At 40.3% G+C, this 23,378-nt stretch overlaps 1 protein-coding gene across 2 annotated transcripts in view; it reads left to right on the forward strand.

Moving 5' to 3' along the window:
• Positions 1-23,378, forward strand: part of BTBD7 (BTB domain containing 7) — a gene marked incomplete at both ends in the record, with an annotated part of 75,595 nt that overhangs the window by 12,884 nt on the left and 39,333 nt on the right. Inside the window, 2 exons of one of the 2 annotated variants that reach the window (XM_084239858.1) lie at positions 14,229-14,310; positions 15,533-16,612. The exons of the other annotated variant lie outside the window; for it this stretch is intronic. Coding sequence (XP_084095984.1) covers positions 14,229-14,310; positions 15,533-16,612 — 1,162 coding nt within the window. Of the gene's footprint in view, positions 1-14,228; positions 14,311-15,532; positions 16,613-23,378 lie in introns of those variants that run through there. 2 annotated transcript variants of the gene reach the window in all.

A 23,378-nucleotide genomic window follows, 5' to 3' on the forward strand; every position in this document is an offset into this window, starting at 1 on the left:
GGGACAGTTTGAGCCTTAATAAGGATAACTACTAAGGATTGAAACCTATCAAATCAATATCACAGAAGTAGACATTTTGTGCCTCTTGTTGGAACTACACACCACCAACTGTGAAGCAGTCATTGCAAAAACAAAATACAAAAATGATTCTGAATCTGATCAAGTTTATGTTTCTATCAGTTCAAAGCACAGAAGTCATAGGAGCATGTTCAGCTACGTCATAGTGATGCATTTGTTGAAACCCAGCCTATGGGATCCCACCAGATTTTTTCCACAAAAGAATTGGAAGGGAAAGGAAAGAAAAAGGAAACTGTTAAAAGTTTTAGGAGACATTTCCCCATCACTTAATACTGAGTCAAACTAAAAATAAAGTTAACCTGTTGGGGAAATGTGAACCCTGCCTAGGAAGTTTCCATTAAGGAATCGCTGTTCATTATTTTAGAGGTGACTTTAGTTGTTCTTTTACATCCCTTTTTTTAGAAATGCATAAGGAAAAGTGAAATATGCTCTCTGGATTTGCTTCAAAATAAGGGGATTAGATAGAGTAGATGGGATATAGTTGAACAGGACTACTACAAATGATAATCGTTGAAAGCTAGTGATAGGTGGAGATTTGTTTTACTGTTCTCTCTGCTTTCACCTATTTTTTCTTCACTACAGAAACTACAAAAGTATCTCCTGCAATGGAGGAAAAGAACAATAAAAATAGAGACATAATTGTAATAATATTTGGTGTTAGTCACCAGCAGTGCCAATCACTAGAGATGAAGATCTGTCCTTTAACCTTAGTTAAGTGATAAAATAAAAATATCAATTTAAGACTTGAGAACAAAAATACCCATGCAGTAGATATAAAGAAACATAAGGAAGACTTGCCATTCCCTGCAGAAAGGTTTGTATAGGACTGGAGACTTGTGAGATGCTTTTCTTATTTGGGAGGTGGGGGCGGGAGGGGACACACATATGTACAAACCCTTGGCCAACTCATTAAGGATTAGAATGCCTGGAGTCTACTCTTGACTTTGTCATCTTTGTTATGTATTCCACTCTGGAGAAGTTATTTAGCCCTCTTAATTGCCTCATTCAGAGGCTAGAGAATTTATTCTTGTCCTGCTTACATGAACAACTTGATGTGAGAATACAATGATTTAATGTGGGCCTCCCTGGTGGCGCAGCGGTTGAGTGCTGGGCTGCGAAGCTGTCCGCAGCCTCTGCAGCCCCGGTTCGATCCCCAGCGACCGGCGAGAGTCCCACATGGCGCGCAGACCTCTCCTGCAGCCCGCTGCTCCTCTCAGCGGTGTACTTCATCCGTCTGCCTATTCTGTTCCCCACTCTGGTGAATCCTCTCACCCTCCTGTGCTTCTGACTGACCCAGTGCTTATATAAATAAATAAATACATCTTAAAAAAAATGATTTAATGTATGAAGTGCTTAGTAAATTAATTATATATCCCTTTTAAGTTACTCCTGTTATTAAACTAAACTTTAATTTGGGGAAATGTAAAAAAGCAGGGGAGAGGGAATTGCCTTTCTGTCTACCTTAGTGGGGCTTTTTATCCACTTTTTAAAATTATGACTAGATACCGTTTAATCAGTTTTCAGTGTGCAGTTCTATGACATTAAGTGCTTTCATATCATTGTGCAACCATCAACTCCATCCCTCGCTAGAAGTTTTTAAAATCTTCCCGAGCTGAAACTCTACCTATTAAACACTCGCTTCCCAGCCCCTGGCAATTACCACTCTACTTTTGCTTGCCAATATGATTTTGACTTTAGGTACTTCATATAGGTAGAATCTTATGTTAGTGGTCCTTCTGTTAGTTGAGTTATAGCCTTTAACACAGTGTTCTCAAGATTATCCAGGTTATATATCATGTATCAGAATTAACTTCTTTTTTAAGACTGAATAATATTTTGTATGTGCATACCACATTTTTGCTTGTTCTCAAACTAATTTTTTTTCTGGTTTTATTAAGAAATAAGTGACACATGCAGTGGTACTGCAGACATTTAAGATATACAGCATAATGATTTGACTTCCATGTATTGTGAAATGATTACCACAGTAAGTTCAGTTAACAGCTGTTATATAGATATCCAAAAAAATGGGGGGCATCCTGTGGCATAAGGTTGTCTCAGCATTGTCAAGCTCTCAGCAGCTGCTGCCGCACGAGTTTGATCCCAGGCCAGGGAGCTGACCCACATGGCACAGCAGACCTCTCCTGTCTCGCCGCTGTTCCCTTCAGCAGTGGATTTCACTTAGTTTGCCTGTTCTGCTCCCCACTCTGTCTCTGGTGAGTCCTCTCACCCCCTGCACGTTTGGCCTACGCCCCATTTCTTGTATGCATAAGTAAAAAATCTTTTTAAAAAATAGCTTTTTTTTCTTTTATGAGAACTCTTGGAATTTACTCTGTTAACAACTTTCAAATATACATATATCACTGTTAAGTATAGTCATGTTGTACATTAACCCCCAGTACAAATTATTTCTTAAAATTAGAAGTTTGTACCTTTTGACCACTTTCATCCAATTCCCTGTTTTTTCCCCCTCTCCACATCTGACCTTTTCCTGAGGTTGGTTTTTTTTTTAATTCCATATATAATGCAATCATGTAGTATTTTGTCTTTATGTGACTTATTTCCCTTAGAATAATGCCTTCAGGTGCATTTATGTTGTCGTAAATGGCAGGATTTTTTTTTTGCATGGCTGATACTCCATGGTGTGGGTAGCTCCTTCCCCCCGCCCACCACGTGTACTCATACGCTACAACTTCTTTATCCATTCGTCTGCCAGTAGACATTTAGGTTGTTTCATGTCTTGGCTGTTGTAAATAATGGTGATATGAGCATGGCGGCACAGATAGGTCCTTGACAAAGCATTTTTGTTTCCTTTGAATACAGTCTCAGTAGTGAAATTGCCAATCATATGGTAGTTCTTATTTTTAATTTTTGGAGGAATTTCTTTACTTTTTTCTATAGTGGCTGTATCAATTTACAATTCTACCAACTGTAAAAGGCTCCCTTTTCTCCACATCTGGGTTATCCTCACAGGCATGTGGTGATACCGGTTTATGGTTTTCCTTTCTGTTTCCTTTATGATTAGTGATGATGACTACATACTACATTTTGTTCATTCATCTCTCAATGGACACTTAGTTTACTTTATCTTTTGGCTATTTTGAATAATGTGTGGGGGTGGCGGTTAAGGTGAGGGCTGTGTAGCCAGAAATTGAATTGCTGGGTTGCGTGGCAATTTTGTGTTTAATTTTTTGTAGAATCAGTGGTGTTTTTTTCCTAATTCTTTATTGCCTATGTATTTTAAAACATCTCAGAGTCCTTTGAGACTATGTATGTACACTGTGAACCGCGAAACCGCGAGTCTTTTTTCTAGGAAATGTTTTTTTCCCCCCTCCAAGCACTAGTACGATTTTTTAATCCTTTTTTTTTTTAAGATTGATTTGTTTTTACAAGTACTGGGGTACAGGCCAGAGGCATGGGAGGTTGAGAGAACTCACCAGAGACAGAGCAGGAAACAGAACAAGCAGACTGACGAAATACACTGCTGAGGGGAGCGGTGGGCGAGACAGGAGAGGTCTGCTTGCCATGTGGGTTACTCCCTGGCTCGCCGGGAATTGAACCCACGCTGCAGAGGCTGCAGACAGCTTCACAGTGCTGCGCTCAACCCACTGCACCACCAGGAAGGCACTGATCACATTTTTCTAAGAGGCTTAGACTATATATAAGGAGCATGGATCCTAGAAAGTTTTTGAACTGAAAAACTTAAAGAATGATTACATACAAGTCTTTCCTTATTAAATGTTTAATTTTAAAAACTGATTATATTCAACAATATTTAACTCAATGCCTCTGTGTACCAGGCACTACTCTATGTGCTGAGGATTTAGGGTTGAACAAAATGAAGTTCTGGCTCTCATGGGACTTACATGTGTGAGATAATTAACAAGCAAGAAGTGTATTGCAAGTGCTAAAAAGTGCCTTGCACTGTGGGGATGGCATTTAAACAAAAAATCTGAATAAAATGATAGTGAACCACGTGAAGACTTTGACAGTATGTTCCAGGCAGAGGGAGTAGACGTAGCGGACTCTGAGCTAGAAGCAGGAAATGAGCTTTAAGGAGACAACTTAGGAGTCAAATGAAGCCATCATCTCAGCTGGTAACATGTGAGGAAATAGATAGGTTTAAAATATCTCATTGGGAAGAGAAGTAAGGAAAGACTGAAGATGGGAAAATGAATTTATTTGTATATTTTGGTAAAAATTCTAGAAAATGTCACACATCCATTCATTTATGGGGTAGAAGATGCTGACAAGACACCCAGTAATGATCACCACGTAACTGATGTGTCCTTTCCCTCTCCGTTGTAATTTTTGGGGGCACAGTACACCCAGAGAACTGGTAAAGAGAATCTCAGCTTCAGGAAGTGATCTCTTCACGTCTTAGTTAATAGAAGCGCTTCAGTAGCCGAGATGTCTTCCTGGAATACTCCCGGGAGAGCACGTGGACTGAGGCGCATCAAGGATGGGAAGAGCGCTTTGGCTGTCACCTTTGTTTTGCTGAGGGCTCTTCAGTCATGTGAGGAATGGTTTTTTGCCTCAAGAATGAGCAGTGTCACTTCTTAGTCTTTCTGTTTATCTTCTGCAACATTGATAAGATCTGTAGATAATATTCTCAGTTACTGTAGACAATGATCATATTGATCATATTGATAGAGTGCTGTATTATACGTTTCTTTTTTTTTTTTAATAGAGGCATGTTTTTATTTATTTATTTATTTGTTTGTTTGTTTGTTTATACAAGCACTGGGTACAGTCAGAAGCGCGGGAGGGTGAGAGAATTCCCCAGAGCCAGAGCGGGGAGCAGAGCAGGCAGAAGGACCGAAGGACACTGCTGAGGGGAGCAGCGGGCGGCAGGAGAGGTCTGTGCGCCATGTGGGACCCTCCTCCGGTGGCAGGGGAGAAGCCGGGGATCGAACCGGTGCCGCAGAGGTCACGGGCAGCTTCGCAACCCAACGCTCAACTGCTGCGCCACCGGAGAGGCCCACGTTTCTGATGATATTTAGCAATATGCAGTGCAGCGCCTCCTGTGTACCAGGCACCGGTCATGTGAAATGAAAATATTTGGGCAGTACATTTTCACTTAACATGGTCAGTAGGTTCCACGGAGCTGTGACGTCAAGTGACATAAACTTAGGAAACCAGGCCGTCGGGTTCACTGTTGGCCTGGATTCTTTCGTTCTCATCGGCGTTAGAACAAAACAGCCTTACTAAAGAGCAAGTAGCTCTTGCTTTACCTTTCTTCCATGATAAGTACTCTGTTTGCATTCTTTCTTGTTGGTGTGTCTTTCTGCATCTCAACCCTGCTATCCTTCTCACCGCCGGTTCACCTACAGATTGCTTCCCCTGTGTTTTTCCTTGACTCACGTTATTGCTGACCTTGCATGACTGCAGGCATCATTCCTTGCTTCCCCTCCACCCACTCTCCTCACCGATTTGGTACTTAGTGTTCTACACGTAATAACTTGATGTAGATTATCTTAATTCTTTATTATAGAGATCCTAAACAAATGCAAAGCAGCATTTTAAGAGGTAGACATACATTGCATAAATGGGAAGCAGACATAGAATATCTGTTCTGGTCTGATGCAGTCCATTGTTTCTGTTATAGCAGGTGGGTAGTGCAGGTAAAAAATGGGGTGGAGGGATATTTACTGTATTGCTAAGAAAGGCCTCTAATAATCCTTGTGAGAGTAAGAGTGTAGTGTGCTATTTTTCTTGTTTTCCCTAGGAGGCCTTGTGGGTGTCTCTACCAGAGGGTCCTTCATAGCTAACATTTCTTAAAACTTGTTCATCATGAAACCCATCTGTACTTCTTTGATTAGAACTGCCGTGTGCAAGATTCTTTCTAACTATAAGCTTGAGAAGAGATTTAAGAGAACAGAGCTTCAGGGCCTCCCCGGTGGCACAGTGGTTGAGTGCTGGGTTGTGAAGCTGCCCGCAGGCTCTGCAGTACCAGTTTGATCCCCGGCCGCGGGGTGAGGGTCCCACATGGTGTGCAGACCTCTCCTGCTGCCCGCTGCTCCCCTCAGTGTATTTCGTCAGTCTGCCTGTTCTGCTCCCTGCTCTGGCTCTGGTGAATTCTCTCACCCTCCCGCGCTTCTGACTGTACCCAGTGCTTGTATAAATAAATAAATAAATCTTTTTTTTAAAAAAAGAGAGAGAACAGAGCTTCATTTAATGTATCAACAAAGATTTTGTGAAATACTGGCAGGTATTCTGATGGGCAGAAAGGAGAAAGTAGCCATTGTTAAGGCTAATGCCCCTTCTATAAAGCTCGTTCCTTCTTTTCACTGAGAACCTCCAGTAGTGCCCTGCCAGCCATAGTTACTATGGAGGGTATGTGAGGAAAACAGAATTTTGATGCAGAATTATCCCCAACTCCTAGACCATTATTATCTTTCCATCTATAAAAACTTGAGTAACTCATAGCACCATTCACATGACTATTCCTTTGATGAGCCAGTAATCTGGAATGTGATGTCCCGAGGAAAAGTGCCCTGCATGAGAGTCACCTTTCTTATGTCTCCAGCTCTGCCCACGGAACCCACAGAATCACCACAAGAAAAACACCCTTGCATTTTCTTAACATTTGCTAAGTTGATGTCAGAAAATCTGGATTTTTAAATTTTGAATGAAGTTTTAAAATTATAGTTTACTTAAACGGAAATAAAAAAAATTTACCGGGCCTCCCTGGTGGCGCAGCAGTTGAGTCCTGGGTTACGAAGCTGCCCGCAGCCTTTGCAGCACCAGTTCGATCCCCGGCTGCCGGGTGAGGGTCCCACATGGCGCGCAGACCTCTCCTGCCGCCCGCTGCTCCCCTCAGCAGTGTACTTCGTCACTCTGCCTGTTGTACTCTCCGCTCTGACTCTGGTGAATTCTCTCACCCTCCTGTGTCTCTGACTGTACCCAGTGCTTGTACAAATAAATAAATAAATCTTCAATAAATAAATAAATAAATAAAAATAAAGTTCTAGTTTAAAAAAAAAAAAATACCGATTCTCCCATTGTCCAGTTTGTAAGAATTCCATGTTGTTGAAAATTCTGTTGCTTTGATTGTAGTCTCTGGTTTCAGCTCTTTTTTTCAGTGCAAATCCACTATAAACTTAAATCTAGACTTAGATTTCTCATTGTCTTCTCTAAATCATCCGAAGCTGCTTTTTTATACACCGCTAAACCAACAGTAAAAGAAATAGTCTGTCTATTAATAAAATTGATTTGAGCAATGATGTCACTTAATATCATGACCGGCAAAATTAGTCTTCCTACTGTGGACACAGACTTTTAAGATGGCACCATTACCCTGGAAGATGCTGACGGGGGAAGTTCTGTCATAGTCAATTTCCCACTCACTACCTACAGGCCCTTTTTTCTAGCTGTTGGAGAAAATTTTCCAGTGACTTCCAGAGCTACTACTGCAGGCCAAGGGGATGGAAATGCTGGAAGAAGACATCAGAGGCTTTGGTTTTTGGAGGGTTGACTGGACCAAGTGACTCCTGCCCTGGCTGCACTGGGCATTACTGCTCTGGCCTAGGCTGCCCCCACAGCCTCAGTGAGCTCTGCCAAACACCAGACAAGTTGGCTAAGCAAGGCCCAGGGGCTGAGAGTCACGCTTCCTGCTGGGGGCAACTTTTTTAGCTCTCTCTTCCCATTTTTCTACCTGTCACTTTGGGGGAACTCTTACACTGAACCATTTCTTTCTTTCTTCCTTTTTTTTTTTTTTTTTTTTTTGAGTGTGAGCCCTGAGAGGTCCATGCCCTGCCTCACAGTGCCGCTCCCTTCCCAAGGACTATGCCTTACCTTTAATGTCTAGAAACTGAGTTTCTCACAATACCTTAACATCTCCAAGATGTATTCTGGCCAGGCCAGGCCCGCCCTTCCACAAGCCCCTCCCGGACACATGGAGACTCCTCTTGTGATAGGGCATTGGGCTTTTCAGTGTCAGTCCGTGTTATTTTATCCAACTTTAAAGCAACATGGTAGTTGTTTTACTCCAGTGTAAACTACAGTTAGAGTTAAGGAAAGCTAGGTCCTTTTTAACACTTTCGTGATCATAGCAAGAATCCTGTAATGAGTTGTCTTACACCAAGTGTCTTGCCTTCAGGCAGAAGGCACTAGTAATATTCGGAAAACACGAATATAATAGTGCTGCTCTCGTTCTGTGCTTTGCTGCAGTAGTTCCCCCAGTATATTCTGAATAAAAGCCCAACACCTTATTCTGGGATTTGAGCTTTTTGGTCCAACTTCTACCCATACACACAAGCATGCACTCCTTAGATCTTAGACACGCTCGTGATAATAGCCAACATTTGTTCATTCAAATCTTGTGTACATGGTAAGGATTCTAAGTAAATAAGCAGGGTACCTACTCGTGGGAAACTGAGAGTTTAGCATAAATGTAATTCTAGTAAATAATAGAGGTACAGAGTCTTGAGAATGGGGAGCGAGGCACGGACTGGGCCCGGAATTACTCCTTTACTCATCCAGTATCTTCTACTTTGAATGGATGTTTCTTTTTTTTACTTGATACACTTGTGTTAATTTTTATAGGTTTGGGTAAGTCTCAGCACTGTGAAGCCATGGGCAGCCACTGCAGCATGAGTTCTGTCCCCGGCCAGGGAGCTGACCGACATGGTGCAGTAGACCTCTCCTGCCTTGCCCGCTACTCCCCTCAGCAGTGTGTTTCAGTATATCTGCCTGTTCTGCTCCCCACTCTGTCTCTGGTGAATACTCTCACCCCTCCAACCCTCGCACCTCTGGCCTGCACCCCAGCTCTTGTATGCATAAATAAATAAATCTTAAGAATTCATGGGCCTCCCCTGGTGGCACAGCAGTTGAGAACTGGGCTGTGAAGCTGCCCGCAGCCTCTGCAGCACCGGTTTGATCCCTGGCCACCGGCGAGGGTCCCACATGACATGGCAGACCTCTCCTGCCGCCCGCTACTCCCCTCAGCAGTGTATTTCATCAGTCTGCCTGTTCTGTTCCCTGCTCTGGCTCTGGTGAATTCTCTCACCCTCCCGCGCTTCTGACTGTACCCAGTGCTTGTATAAATAAATAAATAAATCTTTAAAAAAAAAAATTCATGTAGGTCTGGTTCTAAAGTAAGAAGCCAGAACAGTACTCTTTTTCTTAATTTCATAAGAAATCCTATTCAGGATGCAGATCCCACTGTATTCCCAGGGCCAATCAGAGTGTCTGGGACAAGGAGGTGCTCAGAAGTGCATGGTTGAGTGAATGAGGCAACATGGAAAAGTGTCATCCTGCCATCACGTAGGACGTAGTCCAGCTGTAACTATTCAGAAAGGCACTTTGGCCTTGATTTCATAAGCTCTCCTTGCAGTTAGATCCTTTTTTGCTTTTACATGTGAGATCATTTTAAGTGCCAAAGTAACACTGTCATGTGTATACTCACTTCCCATTTCTGGAGCACAACTATATTTGCTGTGGAAATTTTTCCTTCAAACATTTGGGGGGGGGGGAGTTGCAAAGAAAGCATTGTTCATGGATAAGAGCCTAAATGCCTACCCTGAATCTCTCATTTATCAGCCCGGTGACCTTGGGTAAGTAACTAAGCCTCCTGTGCTCATTCCTGATCTCCCAGACTCTTCTTGTTTAAAGTGGGAATAATAATGAATTTTCACATCATTTCATTTCATTATTGAGAAAATTAAAAGACTTGTTCCATGTAAATTGCTTGAGAATAGTGGACTCTACTCAGTACTCAATAACTGATGGATAAAATGATTATTGTGATCACAATATAAACATTTATCCTCGAATTTTTTTCTATAAGAAGCTGATAACAGCTAACATTTAAATTCAGTCCTGGGTTATACAAATTCTGGCATCCCATCTGATTTCTTCCCCCTTTTACCTTCAAGCTGCCTGGTTTTATGATTCATTATTTATTCACCTCAAATTTGACAGGAGTGAAGTATTACTATGGTTTGCTATTCTCTTTTATTACAAATTGTTTTCCTTATTCACGTGTCCCATATTCCTGTCCTCCCGCAGCCATCCCTAATACTCAGAGTAAGGGATAAACTGTTTAAAATCCAAAGTCCATTTGCCTTATTATTTTTTTCTGTAAACTAAACAGTTGATATAGAAATAGTTCCCTTCACCATTCTCATTTTTCAAATTAATAAGTCTCATTTTTCAAATTACTAAGTTTTAGGAGCCCTATTTCATCTTTGCAGATCTTGAAACCCATATATCTCAGTTACAGTTTACCACGGCCCATATAGGTGAAATGTGACTTAGCCAGTGTGAGCAGTAAATCAGTGGAGAGAACTTTATTCCAGATACCTTGATGCCCAGTGTTCTGTCTACTACAAGAAGCAGTAAAACAGTGTTTTTATGGCACAGATTAGTATTCTAAAATGTGGTAAACAAGTCAGTTCTTTTAAAGCTCTTTGGGACAAAGGGGATCCTTTAGATCTTGCAGAATACTTCCTCTTGGAGGTCCACAATACACCTTAGCTCTTGAAGGATGCTAAAAAGTCTAAAAGTAAAACCTAGTAGACTTTGTTTAATCCTGCATTTTTCCAAACTTTGGGAAAACTCTTTGGAAGATGCTGGTCTTGGGGTTCTTTTGGGAGTGGGGGATAGTGGTTTAATTTATTTTTAAAAAACTTCTCATCAGATTGTTAACTCTCTGTTGTATTCAGCAAGACTCCCACCCCACCCCATGTTCTTTCTGCTGCAGTCACTGAAGGTTATTTTAATCCGGTTACATCACCTGCTTGAGATTGGTCATGTCATCTATTAAAGGAACAACCTTCCAGAAAGGTGATTCTTGAAAAAGAATTTATTAGTTTTCTAGGGCCGTTTACATGCTGTGCACCTCTCCCAGCCTCATCGACCCTCTTGTTCCTATTTATCTCCATCACATTATTCACATATTAGATGTTATCCTGTATTGTTTAAGAGACAGACGGAAATTTTTTTTTAAAGATTTATTTATTTATACAAGAACTGGGGTACAGGTCAGAGGCGCACGGAAGGGTGAGAGAATTCACCAGAGACAGAGCGGGGAGCAGAACAGGCAGACGGACCAAAAACACTGATTAGGGGAGCAGCAGGCAAGACCTGAAAGGTCTGCTACGCCCTGTAGGTTGCCCCCTGGCCGGCGGGGATCGAACCTGCGCTGCAGAGGCTGCGGACAGCTTCACAGCACTGCTCTCAACCTGCTGCACCACCGGGGAGGCCCAAGATTTATTTATTTTTGACAAAACTTCTAATGAAAACATCCATGGAGAGGTTAGACCAACTAACTCTCATTTTTCAGCATTTAAAAGCTGCAAATTAAATAAATAACAGCTCTATACTCCATTTGACATGTTTTAGGTTACCTAAGAAATAAATGACATCGTTCTCTGAAAATTTTGAGAAAAATCATGGCTTTTGAACTGTACTTCAGGGTTACACCCAGAATTTGCAACTGAGGCCACAGAGTGGACTTAAAGGTTATATACTTGATCCAGAAAAAGCCCTCCCACCAAAGCTTTCTAAAATCTGTTTATTTTAGTGTTAGAGCTCCAGTAGGAGATAGAAATGTCATCCAAGCTGGTACATCGTGAAGGGGCTACCCATTTACTACACGCTATGTGGTTGCTTTAGATTATCTCATTATGTTCATCATAAAATCCAGCATTTTTTTTTTTAAGACATAGTTCAAATTTCAAAGAGACCAGTGTAATAGTGTTTTGAATCCTTGCAAAATTCTCAGATGAAAATTCCGGTGTGTTTGCCCACATGACTGTGTGTGATGAAGTGAGAAGAGTGGACTCTGCCTGCCTGTCTGGACACTTGACTTTTCTTCTCCTGGAAGCATGGCTGCATTTTTCGTGCTTTGTTCAGCATTATACTTTGTGCTATGTCAGTGAGTTCGCTTCACAGTCAATAGAATAAAAAAGCAAAACAAAATGAAGCAATATGGAATTCAAAGAAGGAGTTAGGAATGAAAAGAAACCTACCGTAGGAGTGACACTTTCAGAAACCGCAGTTTTCACCACCCACCATTTTTCCCTGTAGGATTGTGCTGTTTTTATGTTTTAAATACAAATCTTTAGTGAGTGAAGATAAGATTAACTTGTAAGTGTGGCCTCAAACTTGGCTTACAGGACCATATTTCCTCTTAAAGAACCACATAAAATGCCTGATAGAAATTTAGAAGCTCAACTTGAAAACTGAGATTCAGTGGACTTAATTGCTTTAAATTTAAACTGAAACTAAACACGGGCAAATTTAGTTCCTGGTTTATATTAATGACAAAAATGAAGTTTTAAAAAGCAGCCTTTTTTTTTAAAAGATTTATTTATTCATACAGGAACTGGGGTGCAGGCCAGAAGTACCAGGGGGCGAGAGGATTCGCTAGTGACAGAGTGGGGAGCAGAACAGGCAAATTGACTGAAATACATTGCTGAGGGGAGCAGCAGGCGAGACAGGTGAGGTCTGCTGCACCATATGGGTCACCTCCCAGATGGGGGTTGGAACTTGTGCTGCAGTGGCTGCAGATAGCTTCATGGTGCTAAAAAGCAGCTTTTTCTACCTTTCTAACATTTAAGAATAAAAAAACTCTGAACTTATACTAAAGCATCAAACTTTAAGGAAACTGGCTTTGCTAGAGGCAATAATTTTCTTGACCATTAAATGTTCACAAAGTAGTATATTTAATTATTTGGATTCCTTAGTCTCTGCCCACAGCCTTTCTGATTTCAGTAGCATGTATCAAAGTAAAAAGTCTAGTGTTTCCTAGGTAGGTGGGTAAATTTCAAATAGAAAATTTGCTTGTATGAGTATATGATTTGAGTACTGCTACTGTGCATTATATCTAACTAGTAGAAAGTTTACCAGTCTTCTCTTGAACACTATAGTAAATAATTCTATGCTTAAATAAATTAAAGGTTAGAGGAAAGCACAAATGATAACAGTGGTTTTCTTAAACCTGAATCCCTCAATTTATGCTGTGACAGTAACAGATGGAAATAAACGCAAGAATCTTGGCACACTTGTTTTCTAGCAGGTTTTTTGTGAGGAGAAACTGCGTGTATGTTAGGTAAAACACTTCATCCTTCACTATGAGCTTAGATAAAGTGCCTACTGTCTGATTTCCTAACAATTCCAGTAATAGATTTTAAAATGTGTTTTCTCTTAAGCCATTATCTCTTTTACTCAGATAAGTTTTATATATCCAGATGGTGTAAAGATTTAGAAGTATTTCTGTTAACCCTGCTCTTTCTTAGAGTTTCTTCTCTTTGTGCATGTATCTCCTGTTTGCATCCTGGAGAGTTACAATTTCATGGTATGAATTTTATTCTCTAATTGTTAAACCTATCACTTACTGGTTCTGCCTGCTCCATGTTCAATCGTAATATCAGGTAGTAGAAATCAGTATTTTTATTTCAGGGCTTTATGAGAGGACACATAAAAATATTTGTTTTCCCTGCCTCTCTTTGTATTTACAATAATTCCTCTCAAAATTACTGTAGAACAAATAGCCTAATTAGTTTTAACTGTCTGCTTTTCTTTACCCCTCTTACAGTGAATTGCCCAATTATACACATTAAAGATAAATTTAAGCAATTTTATCTAAGGTAGAAACAGAATAAGCCATTCACTTAATTATCTGTTCTTTGTATGTGTAGTTCGGTATCAGCCTCTTAGATGTTTGTAATTGCTTAGAATGTTAGATTATAATGACTGGTGTTTGCTTCTTAGGGAGTAAGAAATAATTGAAATATTTTTAAATACTCTCCCTGTGATTTGAAATATGTTTTCTAGAACTATATGTTGAAATTATTCTGATGGTTTACTTTTTACTGTCTTAAACAGTATATAATTGACACATTTTATGGCTCAAAGCTGCAACTAACACTGATTGGTAATTCAAATTTAACTTTCTGTTTGCATTTTCTGGCATTTTTAAATGTGAATTTGATGGCATGTGATTATTTGCAAATAAAAACAGTTTAGTAGCTTGCTTTTTTTTAAAACTGATTTGAAATACATTTGAAAATGTAAATTATTTTTGTTTCACATAAAGAAATGGATGAAAAGAGGCTGCTGGATCCAGGGTTGAAAGTTCGTAGAGGCATCTGGGATTATACTCTGAGGAACCAGCAGATGGAATGCCTGAGTGACTGAAGAAAATGGGTGCTAATGCATCTAACTATCCTCATTCATGTTCCCCGAGGGTAGGGGGAAATTCTCAAGCCCAACAGACTTTTATAGGTAACTCTTTCCATTTTTCTGACTTTATTTTATTTTGTGAAGATAAATAGAATTTTGTTTTTAGAGGTCATTGTGGAGGAAAAGAAAATTGAGCTGTGAAAATGTTACTCTATAGATAATAATTTTGCAGTGTCCAAAAAATTTCCCCCAATAAATGTAAATCTGGCTTATGGTTTTTATCCTAAACAGACTTCTGTCTCAAGGTTGCTCTTTCCTTTGATTCTTAACCAGAATTACCAGTTATCCTGTGCAAACCAACACTCTCCATTGGTTTGAAAACCATGAAATACATGTTTCTTGTTTCTTGGCCCGTTTATTTTGTATATACAAATGCAGCCTTGGTGTGGTTAAGAAGAAAAAGAAACATTTCAAAATTATATTCAAGTACATAAATTTATATATAAAATCAACTAATTATATACGATAAGTAGTAGTAGTATTTATTTTTTTTAAACTTTTTTTTTAATAGAGGCATGTTTTATTTATTTGTTTGTTTGTTTGTTTTGTTTATACAAGCACTGGGTACAGTCAGAAGCGCGGGAGGGTGAGAGGATTCACCAGAGCCAGAGTGGGGAGCAGAGCAGGCAGAAGGACCGAAGTACACTGCTGAGGGGAGCAGCGGGCGGCAGGCGAGGTCTGCGCGCCATGTGGGACCCTCCTCCGGTGGCCGGGGAGCAGCCGGGGATCGAAGCTGCGCCGCAGAGGCCGCGGGCAGCTTCGCAACCCAGCACGCAACCGCTGCGCCACCGGGGAGGCCCGATAAGTAGTAGTATTAATTTACAAACCTGCCTAACTGTAATTTCCCAAACTCCACAGTTAAGATCTGGGATACTGGTCCTTGAGAGCCAGGCCAGAGGACCTAAAGCTCTGCTCCCCTCAGCATTGTCTTTGGTCTGTCTGCCCATTCTGCTCCCCACTTCGTCTCTGGTGAATCCTCTCACCCCGCTTACCCCCCACCCCGCCCTGTACCTATGGCCTGTACCCCAACTCTTGTATTAATAAAAAAAAAGTAAGAATAATCTGCTCTCTTTATTCTATATTTAATATAAAAATTAGTTATTTGAACCTTTTACCTTCCTTTATAAAAACAAAAGTCACTTTTATATGAATGGGTCAGGAATGTCTATTTATAACAGCTTTTAGCATAAACTGTTAAAGTGAATATTGAAAATGAATGTTATGAAAAAGAAATCAATTTTCTTTTCTTTGATTTCCTTCTTAGGGACATCATCTTATTCTCAGCAAGGCTATGGTTGTGAATCAAAATTGTATAGCCTTGACCATGGCCATGAGAAACCACAAGACAAAAAAAAGAGAACCTCTGGCCTCGCCACCCTCAAAAAGAAGTTTATTAAGCGTCGGAAATCTAATAGATCTGCTGATCACGCCAAGCAGATGCGAGAACTCCTCTCTGGGTGGGATGTCAGAGACGTCAATGCATTAGTGGAGGAATATGAGGGAACTTCAGCCTTAAAGGAGCTTTCTCTACAAGCCAGTTTGGCTAGACCCGAAGCCCGGACATTGCAGAAAGATATGGCCGATCTTTATGAGTACAAATATTGTACTGATGTAGACTTAATATTTCAAGAAACTTGTTTTCCTGTTCATCGTGCCATTTTGGCAGCAAGGTGTCCATTTTTTAAAACACTGCTTTCTTCCTCACCTGAGTATGGGGCAGAGATCATAATGGACATCAACACAGCCGGTATAGATATGCCCATGTTTTCTGCTTTGCTACACTACCTGTATACAGGAGAATTTGGAATGGAGGACTCAAGGTTTCAAAATGTCGATATCCTGGTTCAGCTCAGTGAAGAATTTGGAACACCAAATTCCCTGGATGTAGATATGCGTGGACTCTTTGACTACATGTGCTACTATGACGTCGTCCTTAGTTTTTCTTCAGACTCTGAACTGGTTGAAGCTTTTGGTGGAAATCAGAACTGTTTAGACGACGAGCTCAAAGCTCACAAGGCTGTTATTTCAGCACGATCTCCATTCTTTCGGAATTTATTGCAAAGGAGGATACGGACTGGTGAAGAAATCACAGACCGAACTTTGAGGACTCCCACAAGAATTATATTAGATGAGTCCATTATACCAAAAAAATATGCGAAAGTGATATTACACTGTATGTATACTGACATGGTGGACCTCTCCGTTTTGCACTGTAGCCCCTCTGTGGGGAGTCTCAGTGAAGTTCAGGCTCTTGTTGCAGGGAAGCCAAACATGACTAGGGCAGAAGAAGCCATGGAACTTTATCACATAGCACTGTTCTTGGAATTTAACATGCTTGCACAAGGTATGAACTTCTGATTTTTAATTTTGTTGTCTAGAATTACTTGTCTTTCAAATCAAAAGCATAACCTATGCATTCTACTATTTCAGGTTTGGGATATGACAAGGTCACTTTTTCTAAATCTCTAGTTAAAGCATTTGAGACAGAACTGAAGATTACTATTACTGTGTCTCTTTATTTAGTATTAAAACCAAGCATTCAAAACTAGTGACTACAGGCAGTACATGAGAATTGAGGCTCTTCTTCCTCGCTGTGTAAGACAGTAGATGTGGGTAATATATAATTACCCAGCTGCCACCCCCTACACCCTGCATGCAAACTTTGAGTTTTAAAGTAGCCCCATATGCCAACTTTCAAGATTATTCTTTTTTTTTTTTTTTAAAGATATTTTATTTATGCATACAAGAACTGGGATGTAGGACAGAGGTGCAGGGAGAGGTGGGTGGTGAGAGGATTCACCAGAGACAGAGCGGGGAACAGAACAGGCAGATTGACGACATACACTGCTGAGGGGAGCAGCAGGCGAGACAGGAGAGGTCTGCTGCGCCATGTGAGTAGCTTCCTGGCTTGGGATGGAACTGGTGCTGCAGTGGCTGCCCATAGCTTTATAGTGCTGAGACTTAACCGCACCACCAAGGAGGTCCTCAAGGTTATTCTTGATCTAGGACTCTTTGGATAACTTAGAGTCTCACAGTTAACATTCATTGATGCTTAAATGTTTAGAATAAAAATGAGAAATTTCGTTACAAAAATGACCATAGTCACAGTGGATACAAATTTATTTGAATCAAAAAATTGGGCAGGGTTTCTTATTTAAAATAATCTGTATCTTCTTTTCAAGCTTAATTTGTACATCAGGCAAATTAGAACGGCAAGTTTTTTGTGTTAGATGGGAATGAATACGTCAGGATTACATTAAATGAATTATGTATCTGTTGATAAACATTAGAATCTTAACATTTCAGAGCTGGAAAGAAACCTTCTGTGGGAGAGGAAAGAAATGTGCTATCCAGACAGAGTGCATGGTTAGCTTACTATGGCCATATATTAAAAGAAAACAAGCTGTTTGACATGAAATTACTTGAGAAATTTGGCTAATGAGTATTTGCTAAAAGAATATTAGAAATTGCCCATTTAAAGGGAATGTTAATGGTTTGAGTGAAAGACATTAAATTAGGAAAGAAGCAGATTTTTCTAACTTGAAAATGATGTAGAACTGAAACAAATTAATAGGACTTTGTGATCAGTAAGCTGTAAGGAATTATACAGCCAAAGATTTTGATAGACGTGTGAAAAAAAGTTGATGTTTCTCTCACATAAATGACCTTTAAGATCTTATTTTACCATTCTCTTTTTAATAGTAAAACTAGTTTTATTACTATAATAAAAATGTCATTAAAATCTTATTAGTTTAAAATGAGAACCCTTATATTAATAATAAACTATTTAGATGTCAGACTAGAAGAAAATTTGTTATAAAAAATAACCTAATACCTTGACCTACCATTTCTTTATTCTGTAAAACCAAATTTGTCAGAAAATGCCTTGCCCCCAAAATTTGAAGGTTGCAACATTACCAACAAGGTATAATCTCTATTTCCTCAAACTGGTTTTATTTTTTGACATACTTGATCTAGGATTCTTTTATATTGACTTAATTTTTTTTGTTTGTTTAAGATTTATTTGTTTATTTATACAAGCACTGGGTACAGTCAGAAGCGCGGGAGGGCGAGAGAATTCACCAGAGCCAGAGCAGGGAGCAGAGCAGGCAGAAGGACCGAAGGACACTGCTGAGGGGAGCAGCGGGCGGCAGGAGAGGTCTTCGCGCCATGTGGGACCCTCCTCCGGTGGCCGGGGAGCAGCCGGGGATCGAACTGGTGCTGCAGAGGCTGCAGGCAGCTTGGCAACCCAGCGCTCAACCACTGCGCCACTGGGGAGGCCCTGAGTTAATTTTTTAAAATTCATTTATCTAGAATTTGTATTTTGTTTGAGTACATTTTGAAGATATAAAACAACACTATACTAATTTAATCTTGGTTACTTAAATATATATATTCCTTTAAATTTGGGTGTGCATGGCTTTTTGTTTCCTGTCATTTAGATTACAGAGTTGGGGTTTTTGGATTTTGGTTTTTCTACTACATGTAGACATTATCTTACTCATCCGCATGGTTTTTCCCCCCATATGCATTAGGGGTTTATAACAGACCATAACTTTAATGTATTTTTTACCTCATTTCCATGAAAAGGAGAGTATTTGATCAGCTAGAGAGGAAGTTTATACCACGAAACTTAAGCGCTCAGGTTCTGGAGCTAGATAGACTGGACTTGAAACTTCCACTACTATGTTTTAGCTTGTTTGACCTTAAAACAAGTTGTATAACCTCTCTCTCTCTCTCTCTCTCTCTCTCTCTCTCTCTCTCTCTCTCTCTCTCTCTCTCTCTCTCTCTCTCTCCCGTTTTCTCATTTGTCAAATAACAATAGTAATCCTATAAGGTAGGATTATAAAGATTAAAGGAAATAATATATGTAAAGTTATCTTAATAGCACCTGATACATAGTAAGCATCCAGTAAATGTTAACTGCTAAGTGATAATCATCAAAACATACATTGTTCACTATCATAGACTTCTCTGAAACTAACTTTATTAAAGCTTTAAAATATATTTTTATAATTTTATTGATTAAACTCAATATTAAACATATCTTACAGATAATTGCTAGGTAATTATTTTAGGATTTTCTTTTAATTTTATCACTAGTGAGTTGGTGCATACCATTTAATCTATTCTAAGGATCTGAGTACTTGTCACTCTATAGTTGGTTTTTCTCAACAGGATTTCTGTAAGCAGATTAAGCCTATAATACTCTTTAAGCATCTGTTGTGTGTAATAAATTAACATATGTGTGTCCAGCATGGTACTAGGTATGTACCATTTTTGGTTAGAATTAAGAAAGTAGTCGCTGAAGTCATTTTTTTGTTCTGTTATTTGGACAAGGTCTCCCAGTTAAGAATGGCTATGAGATGAGACTGTTGGGGAAGCATGAGGGTCTGACTTGATCGTTCTCATCATTGTTACCTCAGTGCTTGGGGTAGAGACATTCAGTATTAACTTGAAAAGTTTAGAGCCAGTTATAAAAGGAGACAAATTCTATCATGGGCAGCTGGGACCTTCAGACTCGATATGCCCTTCCAAATGGGGAGGTGATATGATAGTTTCAAGAGCATCATAAAGCAGCACTATAGGCAGACAGCCAGGCGAGCGGATAAAGGGGAGTATCCTGAGAATGGTTGTATTCAGACCAGTAGGCAGTCAGTATTAGGAAGGTGAGTTCATAGGTAACACGGCCTCAACTAATTGCCTTGGTATTTTTAGGACTACATTTAGTGTCCCCTGAGTTCCTACATAGTAGATGAACATTTCTTCAAAGACCTAACGTTTTAGTAGAAGAATAAAGCACGTAGAAGCCCTCAACGACAAAGAAGCCCAAGAAGAAAACAACAGTGCAGAAAAGGATATTAAAAATTTTGAAACCTGGAAAGCAGATAAAGAACTTCCTTAACAGAGTTGAGAAGTCTTTAATTCTATAGCCTATAGAGGGGCCTACTGAGGAGAAATGAGATGTTTCAACCCTCAGAATTCTGGAATGACTCAGACCAGGGGGTCCTAAGTATACTGGAAGAAGGGAGTAAGTTTGGTGCAAAACTGAAAAGAGAGTTCTGATTCCTAAGTCTGAATCCAGAATGGCTGTATCCTTTCTCCCACCTGGAACTCACCTTTATATGTGGTGTTAGAAAGGGGCGTGGTTTTGTTTCACTCCATATGGTAAGATGGTTTTCTGAGTATCCTGTTAAACAATCCATTTCCCCCTTTATTTGTGCCACTCTTTATTAAGTTCCCATGTATACAAGTGTTGGTACTTTTTCATTTTGTTTCAATGATCCATTTGTCTATTCTTAGATTAATAGCACTTTCAACCAGATTGCAGATCATGACCCACCCCATCAGTTCCTTTTGCATATCTGTCCCCCAACCAAACACAAGAGACCTGAGATTTATTATCTGAAGAAATCAAACTAAAAAAATTCCAAATCTATAAATAGCTACAAAGAGGGTGGAGATAAGGCACAAGGTTGAAATCTGGAATTATGGGGAATACCTACAAACTAAACAGTGAGATCAATCTCTTCCCATACTTTTGTGGCAGGCAGTAAATTGGAGATTTTTAAATGGTGAACAGCTTGATACTGGCATTGTGGGGTTCTACAAAATGCCTTCCAGTTGTTCAAAGAAGAGCACAGGCTGTAAGTCTGTTCATGGAGCAGGGCTTGAAAACACCTGTCTACTACCTTGCTCTGATGAAAACCCATCCAAGGGTCATTAGACTTTGGAGAAACTCTTCCAATCTGAGACTGTGATCAGGACCCAAAAACCCCACAAAAACAAAGTATGAGAAGAAACAGACAATGATGGGAGCAGAAGAAAACCCCAGTAGAGTCAAAATATCCATAAATAAGAAAGCATTTTCTGAAGCAATGAGATGTAAATAGGATGCTATAAAAGTAACAAAACTAAAACCCAGGAGCTTTTGGAAGTAAGGTAGTAGTGATGAAAAATATAAACGAATGATTGAAGAGTAAGGTTGAAACAACAAATAAGACAGAGAGAGAGCAGAAAGAAATAGAAAAAAGTAGAGTAGTCACCCAGAAAGTGTAGCATCTTAACAAACAGTGGTTTTAGAACTCTATACCAGAGCAAAGGGAAAAGGAGATAGTATCTAAGGAGTAGTATAGAAAATACTTCCCAGACTAAAGGAATTACTTTATTGGAAGTTCTGTCCCTTTCACTAGGCAACATTGCGGGGAAAGGAGAGGAGGGTGAAAGGAAGATTCTAAAATGACCCTGAGAGTAAAAAAAAAATTAGTTTCCATACAAATAAACAGGAATCAAAATGATGCTGAACTTTTCAATAGCAGTAAGTGAAAACAGCAATACAGTGGCATAGTGCTATCAAAAAACTGATAGAAAAGTATCTTAAACACAGAACTCTATAGTTAGCCAAATTGTCAATCAAATGTAAGGCTAAATAAAACTTTGTTTCAGTCTCGCCTCAAAAAACTTAACCTGCCCTGGGCCTCCCCGGTGGCGCAGCGGTTGAGCGCTGGGTTGCGAAGCTGCCCGCGGCCTCTGCGGCGCCGGTTCAATCCCCGGCTGCTCCCGGCCACTGGAGGAGGGTCCCACATGGCGCGCAGACCTCTCCTGCCGCCCGCTGCTCCCCTCAGCAGTGTACTTCGGTCCTTCTGCCTGCTCTGCTCCCCGCTCTGGCTCTGGTGAATTCTCTCACCCTCCCGCGCTTCTGACTGTACCCAGTGCTTGTATAAACAAAACAAACAAACAAACAAATAAATAAATAAATAAATAAAACATGCCTCTATTAAAAAAAATAAATAATAAATGGCCCTATGCTATTAAAAAAAAAAAAAAAAAACTTAACCTGCCCTGTATCCCCACTTGTTAAGTTACTGTGGATGTGTTCCACTGAACGAAGTAAGCCAAGATCAAAGAAATGTGGGTCCAGAAAATGGGTTCTGTACAGGAAAGAAGAAAGGGAATCCCTAGTGCTAGCTGTGTGCAAGGCTTGTTGGGCATCTAGTCTAGAAAAGACTGGTTGGAGAGGGCCTCCCCTGGTGGCGCAGGCAGTTTCATGCCGCGCTGTGAAGCTGTCCGCAGCCTCTGCAGCGCTGGTTCGATCCCGGCCGGCCGGCGAGGGTCCCACATGGCGCAGCAGACCTCTCCTGTCTCACCCGCTGCTCCCCTCAGCAGTGTATTTCGTCAGTCTGCCTGTTGTGCTCTCCGCTCTGTCTCTGGTGAATTCTCTCACCCTCCCGCACATCTGGCCTGTACCCCGATTCTTGTATAAATAAATCTTAAAAAAAAATTTAAAAAAATGGTAGGAGGGAAGCCTCCTGAAAGTAAATACCGAGGAGGAGATCAGTTACCTTAATGCTTAAACATAAAGTGACAAATGAGATTTTATGGACCTTTGGTGCATATATGAAGAATTAGTACTAAATTTACAGAATATGAAGAAAGGAGAAAAGTAGCATCTCCAAGAAAAATTCAAAATTACATATGAAAAAATTTTTGTTAGTATACAGCTTGGGTCAGTAGGAAGCGGTATTTAAGGCCATCATAATTTAAATATTGACTTAATAAAAATTATAATGTAAGGAGGTAAATACCAGAAAACACTCGTAAAGAATTGAGATTAGGGCCTGGCCTGGTGGCGCAGGCAGTTGGGTGCAGCGCTGTGAAGCTGTCCGCAGTCTCTGCAGCGCCGGTTCGATCCCGGCTGGCGAGGGTCCCACACGGTGCGACAGACCTCTCCTGTCTCACCTGCTGCTCCCCTCAGCAGTGTTTCAGTCAGTCTTCCTGTTCTGTTGCCCACTCTGTCTCTGGTGAATCCTCTCACCCTCCCTCGCATCTGACCTGTACCCTGGTTCTTGTATGCATGCATGAATAAATGAATGAATGAATGAATGAAGAATTGAGATTAGTTGCCTCAGGGGAGCAGGAGTGGGAGTGGAAGCGAGAGGGGCAGGGAGTTGTTTGGAGGGAAAGTTTTCTGTTATCTGCTAGGTGTAAGACTTTAAATGATGAACATTTACTTCTTGATCACAAGATTTATTTGTTTTAAAAAGATTTATCCATTTATGCATACAAGAGCTGGATACAGGCCAGAAGCGTGGTGGGGTGGGGGCAGGCGT

Source organism: Talpa europaea (assembly GCF_964194135.1).
Source record: "Talpa europaea genome assembly, chromosome: 8".
Taxonomy (NCBI): Eukaryota; Metazoa; Chordata; class Mammalia; order Eulipotyphla; family Talpidae; genus Talpa; species Talpa europaea.